The sequence below is a fragment of the Acipenser ruthenus genome, unplaced genomic scaffold, assembly GCF_902713425.1.
Source record: "Acipenser ruthenus unplaced genomic scaffold, fAciRut3.2 maternal haplotype, whole genome shotgun sequence".
Classification (NCBI taxonomy): Eukaryota; Metazoa; Chordata; class Actinopteri; order Acipenseriformes; family Acipenseridae; genus Acipenser; species Acipenser ruthenus.
In genome coordinates this window covers 7,501-26,714 of record NW_026708629.1, presented here as the reverse complement: position 1 = coordinate 26,714, position 19,214 = coordinate 7,501, and the positions used below count along the sequence as shown (strand labels likewise).

General features: G+C 48.4%; 1 protein-coding gene across 5 annotated transcripts in view; it reads right to left on the bottom strand.

Annotated features, from left to right (window-relative positions):
* Positions 1-19,214, bottom strand: part of LOC117433228 (rho GTPase-activating protein 23-like) — a 31,859-nt gene that overhangs the window by 8,260 nt on the left and 4,385 nt on the right. For 2 of the 5 annotated variants that reach the window (XM_059021471.1, XM_059021468.1), the window contains exons 2-15: positions 14,482-14,664; positions 13,733-13,757; positions 12,894-12,986; positions 9,676-9,754; positions 9,216-9,276; positions 6,752-8,027; positions 3,323-3,544; positions 2,506-2,617; positions 2,376-2,415; positions 2,042-2,179; positions 1,551-1,841; positions 1,051-1,112; positions 585-694; positions 48-166 (exon numbers count right to left, since the gene is read on the bottom strand). In XM_059021471.1, the coding sequence (XP_058877454.1) occupies positions 48-166; positions 585-694; positions 1,051-1,112; positions 1,551-1,841; positions 2,042-2,179; positions 2,376-2,415; positions 2,506-2,617; positions 3,323-3,544; positions 6,752-8,027; positions 9,216-9,276; positions 9,676-9,754; positions 12,894-12,986; positions 13,733-13,757; positions 14,482-14,664 (2,811 nt within the window). Of the gene's footprint in view, positions 1-47; positions 167-584; positions 695-1,050; positions 1,113-1,550; positions 1,842-2,041; positions 2,180-2,375; positions 2,416-2,505; positions 2,618-3,322; positions 3,545-6,751; positions 8,028-8,561; positions 8,933-9,215; positions 9,277-9,675; positions 9,755-12,893; positions 12,987-13,732; positions 13,758-14,481; positions 14,665-19,214 lie in introns of those variants that run through there. The other 3 variants (XM_059021469.1, XM_059021470.1, XM_059021472.1) reach the window with 3 other exon arrangements.

Here is a 19,214-nt window from a genome sequence, read left to right as displayed (position 1 = left end):
ACTATTATACAGACACAGACACACACACACACACACACACACCTCACCTTCTCATTAACCCCGTGCTGGCAGTCCTCGAGTCGCACCCCGAACGCTTTGGGCCCTGGCTTCTTCACCTTCTTCATGATGTTCATCCCCCATGGAGACTTGGGGGGGCTGCTGTCCTCTGGAGGGGAGGGCGAGGGGAGAGACCGGTGAGAGGCTGAACCAGCTTCCAATTGGGAGGTGAGGTGAAATTGGAAAATAGAAAACGGGCTCTTTTGTCTCGTATGATGGTGCTGGCACAGACCGGCATGGCAGTGTTACATTAGAGACACAATGAGGTGCCTCCGTCGATGTGGATGAATATCGGGGTCTCCTTCAGAGATGGAAATAAGACTCCTGGTGCATAACAGTTTGATCCATTCCTGGTTTTACTAGGAGTTTAATCAGGACACGGCTGAGCTTGTAGTAATCAAGCTGACAGTAAAACCTGGAATGGGTGAAACTGCTGTGCAACGGGAGTATTATTTCCATCCCTGTCCTGGTGAGAACATGTTATACTTCTGTATTTAATAATAATAATAAGTATTAATGCTGCTCACCCTTGTTGCCGGAGTCCTGTTTGGGGGAGCGCGGCGCCCCTGTGGCCGTGAGGAAGGGGGGCTTCATTTGGGTCCCTTTAGGTGAGGAGTCGGGCTTACTGCCTGTGGGGCTGGGACAGAGGAGGGAGGGTCACCCCAACACTCAACACCACAGATGAGGGAGGGTCTCCCCCCCCAGCATTCAACACCCCCCCACACCCCAGCATTCAACACGTCTGGTACACCACAGAGGAGACTTATGCATTGCCCGTATTCAATTCTATAGGCCAGTGATCGAGGGCCCTGTTCATACGGAAGGTTTTGTAAAGCACGGTTCATTTTTCAGGTGTTTTACAGAGGGGGTTCGTTGTGGTTTTCCTAAAGCACTGTTGAACCTGAGAGAATGTTTATAAATCCTTTTTTTGTTTGGATTTAGCCATAGTAACTTGGCCTGCGATTGCCAGGAGTGCGGGTAGCAGCGCTGTACCTCTGCTTCCGGTAGTCGTTCAGCTTCTTGTTAATGAGCGCCTGGCCACAGAAACCAGAATCCTGCAGGAAAAACAGCACACTCGCATTAATATGAGGGACCATCGATGGGTTTATATTTATAGACATGTATACATACATTGTGTGTGTGTGTACATAATATACACCCACACATACATATATACACACACACACCACACACACACACTAGGGCTGTCAAGCGATTTAAAAAATGAATCACGATTTAATCTTGAGATTTAAAAAAATGAATCTCAGTTAATCTAGGTTTTAATCACATATTTATACAATTACTGCATTTGTTTGTTTTATTACTAATGCTGCTACTGTAATTAATAATAATAATAATAATATTATTATTATTATTATTATTATTATTATTATTATTATTATTATTATAAACGTTTGCAGTTTGTTTTTGTCCTGCCCTCGCTTCTTCTGGCCGCAGTGTTTGTTTTGACGAGGCTGCGGTCCTCCCCTCACCTCCCCGCTGTTCTCGCGGATCCCCTTGATCCAGCCCAGCATGTCGTCCTGGTCCTCGGCCTGCAGCAGGTACTCGCAGAAGTCCTGCGTGGTGAGCCGCAGGGCGTGCTTGCGCTTCGTCTCGCTGTACGCGATGTCCACCAGGCAGCCGTGGATGCTGATTGGCTGCTCATCCTCGGAGTGGGCGGGGTTGAAGAGCACAGCCTCCCGTTTGTCCTTGTAGAGGAAGAGCGCGTGCGAGCGCAGCACGGAGAACACACGCTTCCAGGGATGCATCCCGCTGCCCGCCTTCTGAAACAGAGGGAGGGAGGGTCAGGCAAACCGATGGAGAGAGAGACACACACTGCAATACACTCACACACACACACCCTGAAATACACGCACACTGCAATACATACACAGACAGAACACATGCACGCACACTCCTAATGATGCAGTACTATAATCTTGTGCATGTGTCTCTCAGTAGGTGGGAGGTGTTGGTCGAGCACCTTTCCCTTCTCGGTGAGGATCTGCTTGTAGTGCAGCCAGCCCTCCCTGCGCACGTCGCTGAAGGTCAGGTTGCTGAGCTCTGAGGTGGAGTGGCACATGGTGCTAGCGTCCTGCACAGCGTCCAGGCTGTCCAGAGACTGAAACACAGCAGGGAGGGCACAGGGTCAATATCAGGGTCAAATATTTACATAAATATATATATATATATCTATATATATATATATATATAATATAGATACACACACGCACCAGAACGGCAGTTTGACTATATGAATAATTTAAGAATAAAATGTGATTGTGCAAAATATTAAATAGCAGCTGCATTAAACTCACCCCGTGTGTGAAAAAGTTCTTCACTCTCTTTGGCAGCCTCCTAGAGAGAGAGAGAGAGAGAAACAGGCATTCAGAATTCAAGAGAACCACTGTACAGATGTGAGGGAGGGAGGCAGGCAGGGTCACTCACGAGAAGACTCGGCCTTCATCCCTGAAGGTGTCGAGACCCTCGTCGCATGACTTGGAGCGCTCCATGGTGGAAACGAGCAGGTAGGAGGAGCGGCGGCTGCCCTTGATACTGCCTGCGGAGAGAAAGGGATTTCTAAATATAAATAGACGGGGAGGGGAGGAGAGACGGGCAGAGAGACAGGGCGAGGTGGAGAGGAAGGGGCAGAGAGACAGGGCGAGGTGGAGAGGAAGGGGCAGAGAGACAGGGCGAGGTGGAGAGGAATGGGCAGAGACAGGGCGAGGTGGAGAGGAAGGGGCAGAGAGACAGGGCGAGGTGGAGAGGAAGGGGCAGAGAGACAGGGCGAGGTGGAGAGGAAGGGGCAGAGACAGGGCGAGGTGGAGAGGAATGGGCAGAGACAGGGCGAGGTGGAGAGGAAGGGGCAGAGAGACAGGGCGAGGTGGAGAGGAAGGGGCAGAGATAGGGCGAGGTGGAGAGGAAGGGGCAGAGAGACAGGGCGAAGTGGAGGAAGGGGCAGAGAGACAGGGCGAGGTGGAGAGGAAGGGGCAGAGAGACGGCGAGGTGGAGAGGAAGGGGCAGAGAGACAGGGCGAGGTGGAGAGGAATGGGCAGAGACAGGGCGAGGTGGAGAGGAAGGGGCAGAGAGACGGGGCGAGGTGGAGAGAAGGGGCAGAGAGACGGGGCGAGGTGGAGAGGAAGGGGCAGAGAGACAGGGCGAGGTGGAGAGGAAGGGGCAGAGAGACAGGTGCAGAGAGACGGAGAGGTGCAGAGGGAGGAAGAGGTGCAGAGGGAGGGAGGGGGAGGGGGAGGGGCAGACTCACTGCAGTCGTGTGAGAAGAGCTTAGTAAGTGGGAAGGTTGGGGAGGCGGGGCTCGTGGTGATCACAGGGGCGGAGCTCGTGTTGATCACGGGGGCGGAGCTCGTGTTGATCACGGGGGCGGAGCTCGTGTTGATCACGAGGGCGGAGCTCATGGCGCTCGAGATCACAGAAGAGGCCGGCACGTTTCTGGCTTGCAGGTCAGCTCTTGGACTCAAGGGCTCGTCTGAGACAAAAACACAAAGACACCCTCGTTAGAACCACAGAACACAACCAGCACACACACACCCTCGTTAGAACCACAGAACACAACAACCAGCACGCACGCACACACACACTCTAACATACAGACACACCCTCGTTAGAACAGCCACAGAATTCATGCAGGTTACGCGTCCTGTGTCCGGGATCGAAATAAGACCCCTGTTGCACGGCGGTTTCACCCATTCCAGACTTTACTACGAGCTTGATTAGCCACAGTGTTTATAGTGAGTCTTATTATTAAACTCCAAGTAAAACTAGGAATGGATCTAACAGCTATGCAATTCCATCCACGAGTCTGTAAATAAAGTCTCCTGTTGTATAGCACATTTTGAGCCAGTCCCAGTTTTCCAGAGAGCCCTTGTTTTCAATAAAGGTGTGAGGAGCATCTAAATCAACCACAGTAAAAAGCTAGATTGACGATGTCTTACATTAAGAGTTAACCCTCCTGTCTTGAAGTAAAACAAGCTGCTGCTCCGTCTCTATAAACTAGAGCCCTCGGTGAAAACACACGGCAAGTGCTGATGGAAAAACAAAACATCTAAATCCAGTAAGAGATCTACCACAACTCAGAAAAAAACAAAAAATAAAATAAAAAAAAAACAAAGCTAGTGAGGAGACAGGCTGCGTTTAGGCTCACTAGTTAAACGTGTTTTAATATTTCACATAAATAAATACCCCTGACTGCTCTGCCGATAGAAATCGCTCCTGTTACCGTGAGCCGCAGGTCTTGCTGTGAAAGTGAAATTGTGAGGGCTTGGTTTCACTTCTGGGTCTCTGGCTGTGTCACGTCAATATCAGGGTCTAGTGCTATATATTATAAAGACATTTCAGAGGGCTGGATCGCATCAATATCAGGGTCTAGTGCTGTATATTCTAAAGACATTTCAGAGGGCTGTGTCACGTCAATATCAGGGTCTAGTGCTGTATATTATAAAGACATTTCAGAGGGCTGGATCGCATCACTATCAGGGTCTAGTGCTGTATATTATAAAGACATTTCAGAGGGCTGGATCGCATCAATATCAGGGTCTAGCGCTGTATATTATAAAGACATTTCAGAGGGCTGGATCGCATCAATATCAGGGTCTAGTGCTATACAGACTCTCAGAGTGAAACCTGGGGTTATTTTTCTCAATTCCTTTTTGATGAATCTGCTGCTTGCAGTACCGCAGAGTGATCACTAGATGGCGATCCTGTATCAAGGAAATGTTTTTCCACGGTTATTATTTATTATTTATTTCTTAGCTGTACTGTGCATTGACCAGTTTAGCCTGTTTTGCCATGGTTTTTTCCCCATATATTCTCAACCATACCTCTCTGTGCTTTACAATGCTTCCCTATGCTTTACCATACCTCTCTGTGCTTTACAATGCTTCCCTATGCTTTACCAGACCTCTCTGTGCTTTACAATGCTTCCCTATGCTTTACCACACCTCTCTGTGCTTTACAATGCTTCCCTATGCTTTACTAGACCTCTCTGTGCTTTACAATGCTTCCCTATGCTTTACCAGACCTCTCTGTGCTTTACAATGCTTCCCTATGCTTTACCAGACCTCTCTGTGCTTTACAATGCTTCCCTATGCTTTACCAGACCTCTCTGTGCTTTACAATGCTTCCCTATGCTTTACTAGACCTCTCTGTGCTTTACAATGCTTCCTTATGCTTTACCAGACTTCTCTGTGCTTTACAATGCTTCCCTATGCTTTACCAGACCTCTCTGTGCTTTAGTAGACTTTGCTACACTTTGACTGTGGTTCACTTTTATAAGGGTCTGGTTTGTCTTTTCCTAGTTTTAAACGTGTCTCATCTTGGGGCTCCCGAGTGGCGCATCCAGTAAAGGCGCTCCGCGTGGCGTGCAGGATGCGTCCTATAGCCTGGAGATCGCGGGTTCGAATCCAGGCTATGTCACTGCCGACCGTGACCGGGGGTTCCTGGGGGCGGCGGGTAGGGAGGGATTAGGTCCGCAGGGGAATCCACGGTTCACCGCGCAGCAGCGACCCCTGTGGCTGATAGGGAGTCTGCGGGTCTGCAGTGGAGCCATTCAGATCTGTGTTGTCCTCCGGCACTATAGGTCTGGTGGCCTCGCTGTGGATCCGCAGTGCGAAAAAGGAACGCGTTTCGGAGGACGTGTGTTCCAGCCTCCAGTGTGTCTAGGCAACCAGCTCAGGTGTGTCTTATTATTAAACTCGTGGTGAAACCAGGAGTGAAACAAACTGTCATTTAGTAACAGCTGCATATTTCCAGCGAGGCGTTTCCCAGATCTGAGTAACACGCAGGGGCAAGCTGCAGCAGGACGAGACGGCCGCTCCTCTGCCCCCAGCCCTGCCCGGCACACACTGGAAACAGCCAGGGTGGTACAGGCATTACTTATAATACTAGATAAGCAACATTGCATTGCTCTCCCCAGACAACCTGCTGCACAGGCAGAGACACACACACACGCTGACACACACACACACAGGCAGAGACACACACACACACAGGCTGAGACACACACACGCTGACACACACACAGGCAGAGACACAAACACGCTGACACACACACACACACGCAGGCAGGCAGGGAGGCAGGCAGGCAGACACACACACAGGCAGAGACAGACAGACACACACACAGAGGGAGACAGGCAAGGAGGCAGGCACAGACACACAGGCAGGGAGGCAGGCACAGACACACACACACACACACACACACACACACAGGGAGGCAGGCAGACAGACACACACAGGCAGAGACAGACAGACAGGGAGGCAGGCACAGACACACACAGGCAGGGAAGCAGGCACAGACACAGACGAAGAGCATGACATTGGCTTCAGGCTGGGAATAAGACTCCCATTGCATAGCAGTTTTATCCATTCCTGGTTTTACTATGAGTTTAATAAGACTCCCCTGAGCTTGTTACCTAGACACACTGTGGCTAATCAAGCTCATAATAAAACCTGGAATGGGTGAAACTGCTGTGCAACATGAGTCTTATTTCTACCCCTGCAGTAGCTGCACACTGTTAATAATAATAATAATAATAATAATAATAATAATAATAATAATAATTAATAATAATAAATTATAATAAAATTCCCTCTTGAAAACAAGCTGGCTAAACTTAAGGTTTTCCTTGTTGTGTGTGAAATGTAAAACAGTTTCAAAGAAGCGCTGTGGACTGACCTATGAAGGGGATGGATGCCAGCGAATCACCGGCTCTGGGCAGTGGCGGGAAGCCTCCATTGGCGCTGCGGGGCCCTGTGTCCCCCTGGGCGGGGGGCTCCGGGGGGGCTGTGGGCAGGGCGTAGCGGGGGTGCCTGAATCCGTGAGAGGTGAGCCAGCCCATGGGGGCCTTCTGTCTCAAAACCACCTCCTGCTGCTGAATCAGAGACACGCCCCCTCTTCCTCGCTCATGATTGGTCAGTCTCTGCACCCTGTGCTGGGCCAGGGGAAGGGGGCTGGTTCTGGGGATGGGCCAGGTGCAGAAGGGGTCCCTTAAGGAGTGCATGCCGAGGAGCAGGTCAGTCTTGCGGTAGCCCACCAAGGGGTCCTGGAAGCTCTGCGGGGGGGGCAGCCTGCGAGTCTCCCTCCCCCTCTCTCTGCTTCCCGGCTGGGGGGCTCTCTCCCTGTTATTGGGGGCACTGGTTCCCACGCCAGACCTGCTGTGCTGGCCCTGCTGTTGTAGCCAGGCTGGGCGCTTGAGCTGAGGGGACAGCGCCACTGTGTCCAGGGTCTCCAGCGAGCGGCCGTGGAGCTCCCGCCTGCCGGCCAGCTGGTTCTTCGAGCGTGCCCTGTCTGCGCCACTCCAGCAGAGGGCCCCCGTCACACTTGGGGACCCGGAGAGGTGGCCCCAGTGGTGCAGGAGGAAATCCTGAGAGGTGCTGTGGGGCCCCCGGAAGTGGCTGAGGGGAGGGGGGTCCCCAAGTCTGTCCTGAGAGAAGCTGCGTTGTCGGGGAGGCATGGCAGTGCGGCCGGGGGGGCCCCGGGGCCCCTGCTGGCTGTAGAGCCAGGCTGACAGAGCTTGGTGACAGAGCTGTGCCTGTCTGCGAACAGGCTGGAGCTGCGGGGGGAAGGGGAGGCGGGCTTTGCTGCCCTGACTGGGGGGGGGGCGGCGCCCCGCACTGTGGTTGTGGTTCTGGTGCTGGGGGGGCGGAGGGCTGGTCGTGGAGGAGGAGGAGACGCCCCTGCCCCCCTTGCCCCGGCAGGTCATCCCGTACTGGATCTCCTTGTTTCTGTGGGCCGGGCTGGAGTGACCCACCCTCCACGGCTCCCCTCCAGAGCGGTTATCCAGTGGGGGCGAGGGCCCCTGGGAGCCCGAGCGGCAGAGCCAGTTGTCCAGGTACTGCTGGTTCTGGGGTTGGACCCGTGGGCAGGTCTTGTGTGGGTAGCAGAGCGGAGGCGGGTCGGACAGGTTCTGGGCTCCTCCGTGGAACGGGTCACTCGCTCTCAGATGAGCATCCTGTGAGAGAGAGGGGTGAGGGAGAATGGGATTCAGAAAAAGAAAAATAACCTGGAGAGCAGCAATTAGGGTTCAGTTTGTGCTGAAGGGTAAGAGCTAGAAGAGAAGATTATTATTATTATTATTATTATTATTATTACTTTGGTTGATCCCCGGAGCCAGCATCGCAGCCGTTGTGTGTGCTGATGCGCCAGGGAGGCAAAATAAGCTGATCCCTGGAGCCAGCATTACACTTCAGCCATTAACACCAGACAGAAGGATATCTACATCATCATATGGAAGGAAACGCAAATGGATGGAGACACAGATGGATCACATTAGTTTACTGTAAAGCTACGTCTTAGTTGGTGCTTATCTTGGCGAGAGCCGAGTTCAAATCAGCATGAAGTTTTAACATCTACTCTCGTGTAATGGAAATCATTATTATTATCATTATTACTATTATTAGTTGTCATCGTTATTATTAAATACAATTAAAACAAGACTACAAAATAAAAAAATAAAACACTGACACCCCCCCAGTCCATTCAACACCTTTTCAATACGTCCTGTTCCCTGTAATCCGACACGTTGAAAAGTTTGAGTGAAAAAAACTAAACAAAGCCAGCCAGATTTCACAGCAGTTCCGGTTCAACAGCAAACCGAGACAGACAGGCCAGCGACAGGGAGACAGGATCCCGCGGATCACGCTCAGAAACTCGCTTCAACCTGTGCAGCCCGGCGCAGTCCACTGCTCCTCACACTGACTGGAGCTACCCCCTGCTCGGAGAGTGTGATCCCAGCGACAGGCAATCCTTCCTCTCTGTCTCCAGCGCTCCAGGCAGTTTTATTTGGCGTTATGTCAGCCCATCAGCACATACCCCGGCAACAACAGAACAGACAGAGAGAGAGCTGCCTCACACCGGCAAGGAAGGAGTGAGAGGGAGGGGCAGAGAACCACAAGAATGCTGCCTTACAGGGAAAGAGCGAGAGAGGAGGCTGCAGGGAGTGGCTGTGTGTGTGTGTGTGTGTGTGTGTGTGTGTGTGTGTGTGTGTGTGTGTGTGATTATATATATATATATATATATATATATATATATATATATATATAATATATAATATATACACACACACACATATATATTAGAGTGTCAGAGTGGGAGGGAGACCGAGAGGAAGGGGGAGAGAGATCTTGAAAGTCATACTCACACTTACCAGCTGTAAAACATCTTCATCTTTGGGCATGATGGAGAGCTCCAGGACACTGTCACTGCGGAGGGAAGAGAGGCAGGGTTATAGTACTGGGGGTGCAGAGAGAGGCACTCGCCTGTTTGTAGTGTAATGTGCTGTAGTGTATTGAAGGGATGCAGAGAGAGGCTCTCACCTGTTTGTAGTGTAATGTGCTGTAGTGTATTGAAGGGATGCAGAGAGAGGCTCTCACCTGTTTGTAGTGTAATGTGCTGTAGTGTATTGAAGGGATGCAGAGAGAGGCTCTCACCTGTTTGTAGTGTAATGTGCTGTAGTGTATTGAAGGGGTGCAGAGAGAGGCACTCTCCTGTTTGTAGTGTAATGTCCTGTAGTGTATTGAAGGGGTGCAGAGAGAGGCACTCTCCTGTTTGTAGTGTAATGTGCTGTAGTGTATTGAAGGGGTGCAGAGAGAGGCACTCACCTGTTCTGGATCAATGTGATGACCTGGGAGTAGGTCTTGCCCACAATACACTCTCCATTCACCTTCACCAGCCGGTCCCCTGAGAGGAGAGGAGAGAGGGATGAGCAAGGATTGGAAACGGAGGAGAAGAGAGAGGAGAGGAGATAACAACAACAACAACAACAACCAGGTCCCTGGAATCTGAAACAGGAAGGAATGTGTCGCTCTGGATGAAACAAGTTCACCTCCGCAAGTCAACAGGAAATACCTGAGAGCAACATAATGGAGATGAAACACGCTCCTCCACTGAGAGAGAATCACACACACACAGAGAGAATCACACACACAGAGAATCACACACACTGAGAGAGAATCACACACACACACAGAGAATCACACACACACTGAGAGAGAATCACACACACAGAGAGAGAGAATCACACACACACACAGAGAGAATCACACACACACAGAGAGAGAATCACACACACACACAGAGAGAGAATCACACACACACAGAGAATCACACATACACACACAGAGAATCACACACACAGAGAGAGAGAATCACACACACACACACAGAGAATCACACACACACACAGAGAGAGAATCACACACACAGAGAGAGAATCACACACAGAGAGAGAATCACACACTGAGAGAGAATCACACACACACACTGAGAGAGAATCACACACACACTGAGAGAGAATCACACACACAGAGAGAGAATCACACACAGAGAGAATCACACACACACACACAGAGAGAGAATCACACACACACAGAGAGAGAATCACACACACACAGAGAATCACACACACAGAGAGAGAGAATCACACACACACTGAGAGAGAATCACACACACACAGAGAATCACACACACAGAGAGAGAGAATCACACACACACAGAGAATCACACACACACACACAGAGAATCACACACACACAGAGAGAGAATCACACACACACACACAGAGAATCACACACACACACAGAGAGAGAATCACACACACACACACAGAGAATCACACACACACACAGAGAGAATCACACACACAGAGAGAGAATCACACACAGAGAGAGAATCACACACACAGAGAGAGAATCACACACAGAGAGAATCACACACACACACAGAGAGAATCACACACACAGAGAGAGAATCACACACACACAGAGAGAGAGAATCACACACACACACAGAGAGAATCACACACACTGAGAGAGAATCACACACAGAGAGAGAATCACACACACAGAGAGAGAATCACACACACACACACAGAGAGAATCACACACACACACAGAGAATCACACACACACACAGAGAATCACACACACACACAGAGAGAATCACACACACACAGAGAGAGAATCACACACACACACAGAGAGAGAATCACACACACACACACAGAGAATCACACACACACACTGAGAGAGAATCACACACACACAGAGAATCGCACACACACAGAGAGAATCACACACACAGAGAATCACACACACACAGAGAGAGAATCACACACAGAGAATCACACACACTGAGAGAGAATCACACACACACACAGAGAGAGAATCACACACACAGAGAATCACACACACAGAGAATCACACACACTGAGAGAGAATCACACACACACTGAGAGAGAATCACACACAGAGAGAGAATCACACACACACAGAGAATCACACACACAGAGAGAGAATCACACAGAGAGAATCACACACTGAGAGAGAATCACACACACACACTGAGAGAGAATCACACACACAGAGAGAGAATCACACACAGAGAGAATCACACACACACACAGAGAGAATCACACACACAGAGAGAGAATCACACACACACAGAGAATCACACACACTGAGAGAGAATCACACACACAGAGAGAGAATCACACACACACACAGAGAGAGAATCACACACACACACACAGAGAGAGAATCACACACACAGAGAATCACACACACACACAGAGAGAATCACACACACACAGGGAGAATCACACACACACAGAGAGAGAATCACACACACACACACAGAGAGAATCACACACACACACAGAGAATCACACACACACACAGAGAGAATCTCACACACACAGAGAATCACACACACACTGAGAGAGAATCACACACACACAGAGAATCGCACACACACAGAGAGAGAATCACACACACAGAGAATCACACACACACAGAGAGAGAATCACACACAGAGAATCACACACACTGAGAGAGAATCACACACACACACAGAGAGAGAATCACACACACAGAGAATCACACACACAGAGAATCACACACACTGAGAGAGAATCACACACACACTGAGAGAGAATCACACACACAGAGAGAGAATCACACACACACACAGAGAATCACACACACTGAGAGAGAATCACACACACAGAGAATCACACACACTGAGAGAATCACACACACAGAATCACACACACACAGAGAATCACACACACACACAGAATCACACACACACAGAGAATCACACACACAGAGAGAGAATCACACACACACAGAGAATCACACACACACACACAGAGAATCACACACACACACTGAGAGAATCACACACACAGAGAATCACACACACACACAGAGAATCACACACACACACAGAGAATCACACACACACAGAGAATCACACACACAGAGAGAGAATCACACACACAGAGAGAGAATCACACACACACACACAGAGAGAATCACACACACACACAGAGAGAATCACACACACACACAGAGAGAATCACACACACACAGAGAGAGAATCACACACACACACAGAGAGAGAATCACACACACACACAGAGAGAATCACACACACAGAGAATCACACACACACTGAGAGAGAATCACACACACAGAGAATCACACACACAGAGAATCGCACACACACAGAGAGAGAATCACACACACAGAGAATCACACACACACAGAGAGAGAATCACACACAGAGAATCACACACACTGAGAGAGAATCACACACACACAGAGAGAGAATCACACACGCTGAGAGAATCACACACACAGAGAGAATCACACAGAGAGAATCACACTGAGAGAATCACACACACTGAGAGAGAATCACACACAGAGAGAGAATCACACACTGAGAGAGCATTCACACGCACAGCACCACCGTACACCGGCTGTATCCACTAGAGCCACACTGCCTCCCTCAGTCCCAGTCCCCTCCCCTCTCGTACCCGTGCACAGTCCTGCCATGTGGGCGGGGCCTGCCTCTCGCACGTTTTTCACGAAGATTGTGTCCACTGCCTTGAGCCGACCCTTCTGGTGTCCTGCGCCCCCGGTGGGGTGGGGACAGAGAGACAGACAGAGAGAGAGAGAGACGCTGTCATTGACAGGAAGTGAAGCCTGTGCTATTCTTTAGCTTTCCAGCTGTCCAGCAGGGAGGGGATGCATCTATCTGTATAAAAGCTTCACTAAATTAATAATAATAATAATAATAATAATAATAATAATAAACTAAATGCACAAGCCATGAGGTGTTAGGAATGGCTGCTAGACATTTAAAATAATAAGACTCCCGTTGCACAGCAGCTTCACCCATTCCAGGTTTTACTACCAGCTTGATCAGCCACAGTGTGCCTAGGTATAACAAGCTCAGGTGAATCTTATTAAACTTACAGTAAAACAAGGATTGGATCAAACTGCAATGCAATGGGAGCCTTATTTCAATTCCTATAGTAATAATAATAATAATAATAATAATAATAATAATAATTTGAAGGCAAAATGCAAAAGGTCAATAGTAGCTACTGTAGAAAAAGTAGTTCGAAGCAACTTAGCTGAAACAAAACCTAGCAAATCGACAGTAAAATAAGGGAGTCAGAAACGATTCCATCTTCATGCCACTGTATGACGAGCTGGCTGGCCTGTCGTTGGAGCCCACTAGGGGGTGCCGTTTCGCCAGTTTAAGGAAATGGACCGTCAGTGATTTACCCTCAGAGTCCCCGCTAACTAGCTGTTACATCGGTGCTTCTCTGGGCTTAGTAAACAACACGAAAAATAATAAAAGACTCACCCTTTCCATTCGCATTCTCTTCATCCTGAAACACACACAAAAAAACAGCTCTCGTTAGCAAAGCCTAGAAACGGCTTGTATGTTTTACAGATTTTTTTTTTTTTGAGAATTTCTTTGCATGTAAACGTTTCAGTACACCGGTGTTAAATTATTATTATTATTTGTTTATTCAGCAGACGCCTTTATCCAAGGTGACTTACAGAGACTAGGGTCTACAACTACATCTCACCCGAAAGACGGAGCACAAGGAGGTTAAGTGACTTGCTCAGGGTCACACAATGAGTCAGTGGCTGAGGTGGGATTTGAACCGGGGACCTCCTGGTTACAAGCCCTTTTCTTTAACCACTGGATCAGTCCCTGCAGCTTCACCTTCCCACCTCTGCCAGCAGGGGTCACTGCAGACAAAGGGTATAGGAGAGCAAAGAGCAACGAGATCCTGAGAAAAAAACAGAAAAAAATCTAACTCCCATCCCTGACTTGTGAATTGTCCTGGTGTTTTAATGAGCTCATATTGCATTTTATTAGTACTGTTTTCACTTGCTGTAAATGATACTGTATTTAAATATGAAGCTTGCACTGTAACCCTGTACTGTCCTGTAACACCTGTGAGTCACCTTGAATAAAGGCGTCTGCCAAATAAATAATAATAATAATTAGCAGTTTCTCCCATTCCAGCCCCAGGGTACTCGGGTGTGTCTGATTAAACTCCTAGTAAAAGCAGTCTTGTGGCATTGCGATCGCTCTCTCACCGTGGGGCTGCAGTGCACGACGGACTCTGGTGGGAACGCGATGACGTGCCGCAGCGTGAACCCGAATCCCTGGGAGTTCTTGTGCAGAACCAGCGAGGACGGGCCGGGCCACTGCAGCCTCTCCCCCGAGGCCGGCCGTGCCCTCTCATTGGACGAGGGAGCCCCATCTCTCCGCCCCTTCGCCTGCAGAGAGAGAGAGAGAGAGAGGAATCGGGAGACGCTAATGACTAATAAAACATTTGTTCAATTTAGAAATGCTAAATGACAAACCGGAATGCAGACTCGGAATGCTGTCTTGCACGTTGTCTGGGTTTCTTCAATAATAATTGATGTGTGATTTATAATCTAGAACTCTCCTTCTGCCCCCCCCCACCCCCACCCCCCAGGTCACAGGGAGTTCTTGCAGCTGCCAGTGTCTCGGAGAACAGGAAGTGCCCCCGTCCCCACTTCCTGTCCTGCTCGGAGCGTGGTCCTGACACCTTGTGATCCCGCCCGCTCAAAAATAGGAAGTAGAGGTCTTGAGAGAGGAAGTGGCGGGGGGGGGGGGGGGGGTCAGGGGTCCGACCATTCAGAAAATACAGCACCACTAAAAATAGAAAAAACAAGCGAGAGAGAGAGAGAGCAGAAAGAAAGAGGGAGCTGCCTCCCTCAACTCTAACCACTACAGCCACACTGCCTTCCTCCCTCCGAGTCCATCCCTCTCTTTACCACACCTCTCTGTGCTTTACAATGCTTGCCTATGCTTTACCAGACCTCTCTGTGCTTTACAATGCTTCCCTATGCTTTACCAGACCTCTCTGTGCTTTACAATGCTTCCCTATGCTTTACCAGACCTCTCTGTGCTTTACAATGCTTCCCTATGCTTTACCAGACCTCTCTGTGCTTTACAATGCTTCCCTATGCTTTACCAGACCTCTCTGTGCTTTACAATGCTTCCCTATGCTTTACCAGACCTCTCTGCGCTTTACAATGCTTCCCTATGCTTTACCAGACCTCTCTGCGCTTTACAATGCTTCCCTATGCTTTACCAGACCTCTCTGCGCTTTACAATGCTTCCCTATGCTTTACCAGACCTCTCTGCGCTTTACAATGCTTCCCTATGCTTTACCAGACCTCTCTGCGCTTTACAATGCTTCCCTATGCTTTACCAGACCTCTCTGTGCTTTACAATGCTTCCCTATGCTTTACCAGACCTCTCTGTGCTTTACAATGCTTCCCTATGCTTTACCAGACCTCTCTGCTTTACAATGCTTCCCCAAAACACAACCCAGACGGGGGCTCCCAAATAACTCACAATCTAAATTTAAAATTCAAACAAAAAAAAAATAAGGTCAGTCAATCTTTTTGTGACGAAAAGACAATTCCCAGAAAATCTCAACAAATTATCCCAAAATATTTTTCTTTCGTGATTTGGTGCATTTAATTTCTTTATTTCTTCATGGATTAATTGGATTCGATCTGTTTATCTGAACAGTCAGGGCGGGTCTAAATCTCTATTTCACATACAGCTCGGGTCTCCAGCTCCCTTCTTTCCTCTCCCTGGTTCCCGTGTCTCCAGGAAACCTGGAAATGTGCTGCAACCAGAGTCAACCCCACCCAGCGCTTTCAAACAGAATCGCACGCACCCCCCTCCGTCCCAGGACAGCAACTCCCCTCTGCAACCCCACGAGGTAGCACCTCCGGTCACCTTTCTCTCTCTCACTCACTCACACACTCAGCCTCTGTGTGTGTGTCTCTCTCTCTCTCTGTCCCAGCCTCTGTGTGTGTCTCTCTCTCTCTCTGTCCCAGCCTCTGTGTGTCTCCCTCTCTGTCTCTCTCTCTCTCTCTGTCCCAGCCTCTGTGTGTCTCTCTCTCTCTCTCTGTCCCAGCCCCTGTGTGTGTCTCTCTCTCTCTCTCTGTCCCAGCCTCTCCTCAGCTCTCTCTTCCTCTCTCAAATTCAAAGTCTCAAAGTCTTTATTGCCAAAGATAATGAAATATTCTATATACACACACACTGTATTTATATAACAGGATATCAGTGCTAGTATTGAAAGGCTGCAATATTATACATTTGTGACACATCTTTCTGTTTTTTTCAATGCTTTCATCAAGAAACCTCCTTCTTTGTGTCTGTCTTGCTCCGAGTTAATCCAGGTCAGCCCACAGCACTGTACTCACAGCTCAAACAGACTGCTCTTTCACTATAAATAGCTTCAATTCATGTCTACATTTATTAAGCCAGGCTGTCTGATTCAAGCTCTCCCACAGACACGGTCCGATTTAAAAAGTAAATAGCGACACACAGGGCTGTATTGTCTGTGGTTGACCAGGGCTTTGCAATGCTTACAATACATTCCTCTGTGAATTGTCAGACTTCTCTGGTGCTTATTCACCATGCATTCCTTCCTCTAATCTGCCATTCCTTCACAAACTCTCCCAATCCCGCAAACAACCAAACATTCAGCCGACGCCCATGCTCCATTCATCGCGTGCTCTCTGTAACTCTGGTGCAGTTCTAGTGAATTTTCCACTAGAGGGCAGCACTTATGCGTCATCACTTTTCCCAGCAAAGAAAATGAACTTCGAAGCTAAAAGAAACTTGAGCCGTTCGAATGACAAACGTTTCGACTAGAAGTTTCTCTTCGTGTCTTCAGTAGAAACACTAAAAGGAAAGAAAACGTAACAAATTCATTCAACGACCGAGGTTTTCAACTAGAAGAAGTAAGTCTTTCTCAGTACGATTTTTTATTTTCATTTTTGGAATATGTTTTTTTTTAAAACAGTTTGTGTGAACTCTTTGAAAAAAACAAGAGTCTGCTAAGAAATTATTATTAATAATAATATAATAATAATAATTGTGCACACAGTGACCGAAGGGATATGTGATATATGTCTTGTTTGTGCCATCATGAAGCGAGGTATGGCCCCTTCTCTGAGTCCTCCTCATCCAGCCACTGAGCTGGCGCCAGCACTGCAGGGCTGTGTGTGTATTTATACATAGAGAAAGCTTTACTACACACACATAATTAGGGAGGTTTAATTACACACCTGCAGCACTGTGCGTCGGTCTCCCTTCCTCCCAGGAACCACAAGAGGAACACAGAGTCGACTCTGAGACTTCCCAACGAAAGAGCATTTCCAGGGAGAGGAAATAAGACTCCCATTCCACAGCAGTCGGATCCACTCCTGCTTTTACAGTGTTTAAAAATCAGACACGCCTGAGCTTGTTATCCACACACGCTGGGGCTGATCAAGCTGGTAGTAAAACCTGGAATGGGTGAAACTGCTGTGCAACAGGAGTCTGATTACCAGCCCTCCTCCCCAAGAGAAAAGGTGCTCCCTCCAGTCCAGTCCAGGCTTCAGGCAGGGAGACTGAACTACCATTACATTAAACACTTGTCTAGTTTTGTTTTGTATTTTATATTCGATGAAAGCTTGTTCGATGTGGATACATCACATCAGAGCACTTTCATTTTGAATTAGCTTGATAACAATATCAAACCAGCCCTGCTCGTGTCTGGGGGCGGGGGGGTTTAAATAGATCATTTTCTGCTTCTTTACCTCGAAACAAGAGGGGGGGGGGGGGGGGCACGGGCTCAACGCCGACCTCTGAACCCAGGCTGTGTAACAGTAGCCCTATTGTCGCGATCGCATTTCAAAGCCGACCCTCGTTGACCCTGGGGCCGCACACTCCAGACAGAACCTCTGACCCCCAGCCCCCTTCACACTCTCCCTCTCTCTCATTCCCATCTAAACCACATCTGCATCAACCCGGAGAAAAATAAACACATTACCTCACTCACGCTACACCATTACAGAGAAACAAGCAAATTGAGATGGGGCCGGGGGCTGGAAATAAGACTCCTGTCGCATTGCAGTCTGATCCATTCCTGGTTTTACTACTATGAGTTTAATAATAAGACAACTGAGCTTGTTACTGATACACACTGGGGCTAATCAAGCTCATATTAAAACCTGTTATGTATGAAACTGCTGTGCAATAGGAGTCTTATTTTCATCGCCATCTTGCGTAGTCCTGTTGCGTAGTCCTGTTTCTTCCTGCAACACAAACAGCTCAGTCTAGCCCTGCGGTAGTACCGTTACCTTGCAGTAGTACTTTTAAGCGGCATTATAGATGCTGCAATGTAAACCACACACGCACGCACGCACACACACACACACACACACGCGCGTATATGTTTACCTGCAAATGTAGTATAAATTGTTTCAACCACCCTTGACTAAAAAAATAAAATAAATAAATCTTAACAAATTCATAATTTGTTTGGCCTTCATTTCCGATTCACGTGTTAACAATTAGGACAAATATGCAGTATTAACAATACGCCACTCTGATTTTAAATTGCTCTAACATTCACGCTGATGAAAACAGCCCGACCTAATAAGTAATATCTAACCTACAGACACGTGTGTACCAAAAAAAAAAAAAAAAAAATAGCGTTATATTATTAGGGGTAAATAATGATGTACGATTTCGGTTTGGAAACGGAGCACATATTAGTCTTTTTAAAATACAAAATGTATAAATAAACAAACTCAAAGGCAGCTGTGCGTAACCCCAACCCTCAACCCCCAACCCCAACCCTCAACCCCCAACCCCCAACCCTCAACCCCAACCACCAACCCTCAACCCCCAACCCCAACCCCAACCCTCAACCTCAACCCTCAAACCCCAACCCCCAATCCCAACCCCAACCCCCAACCCTCAAACCCCAACCCTCAACCCCCAACCC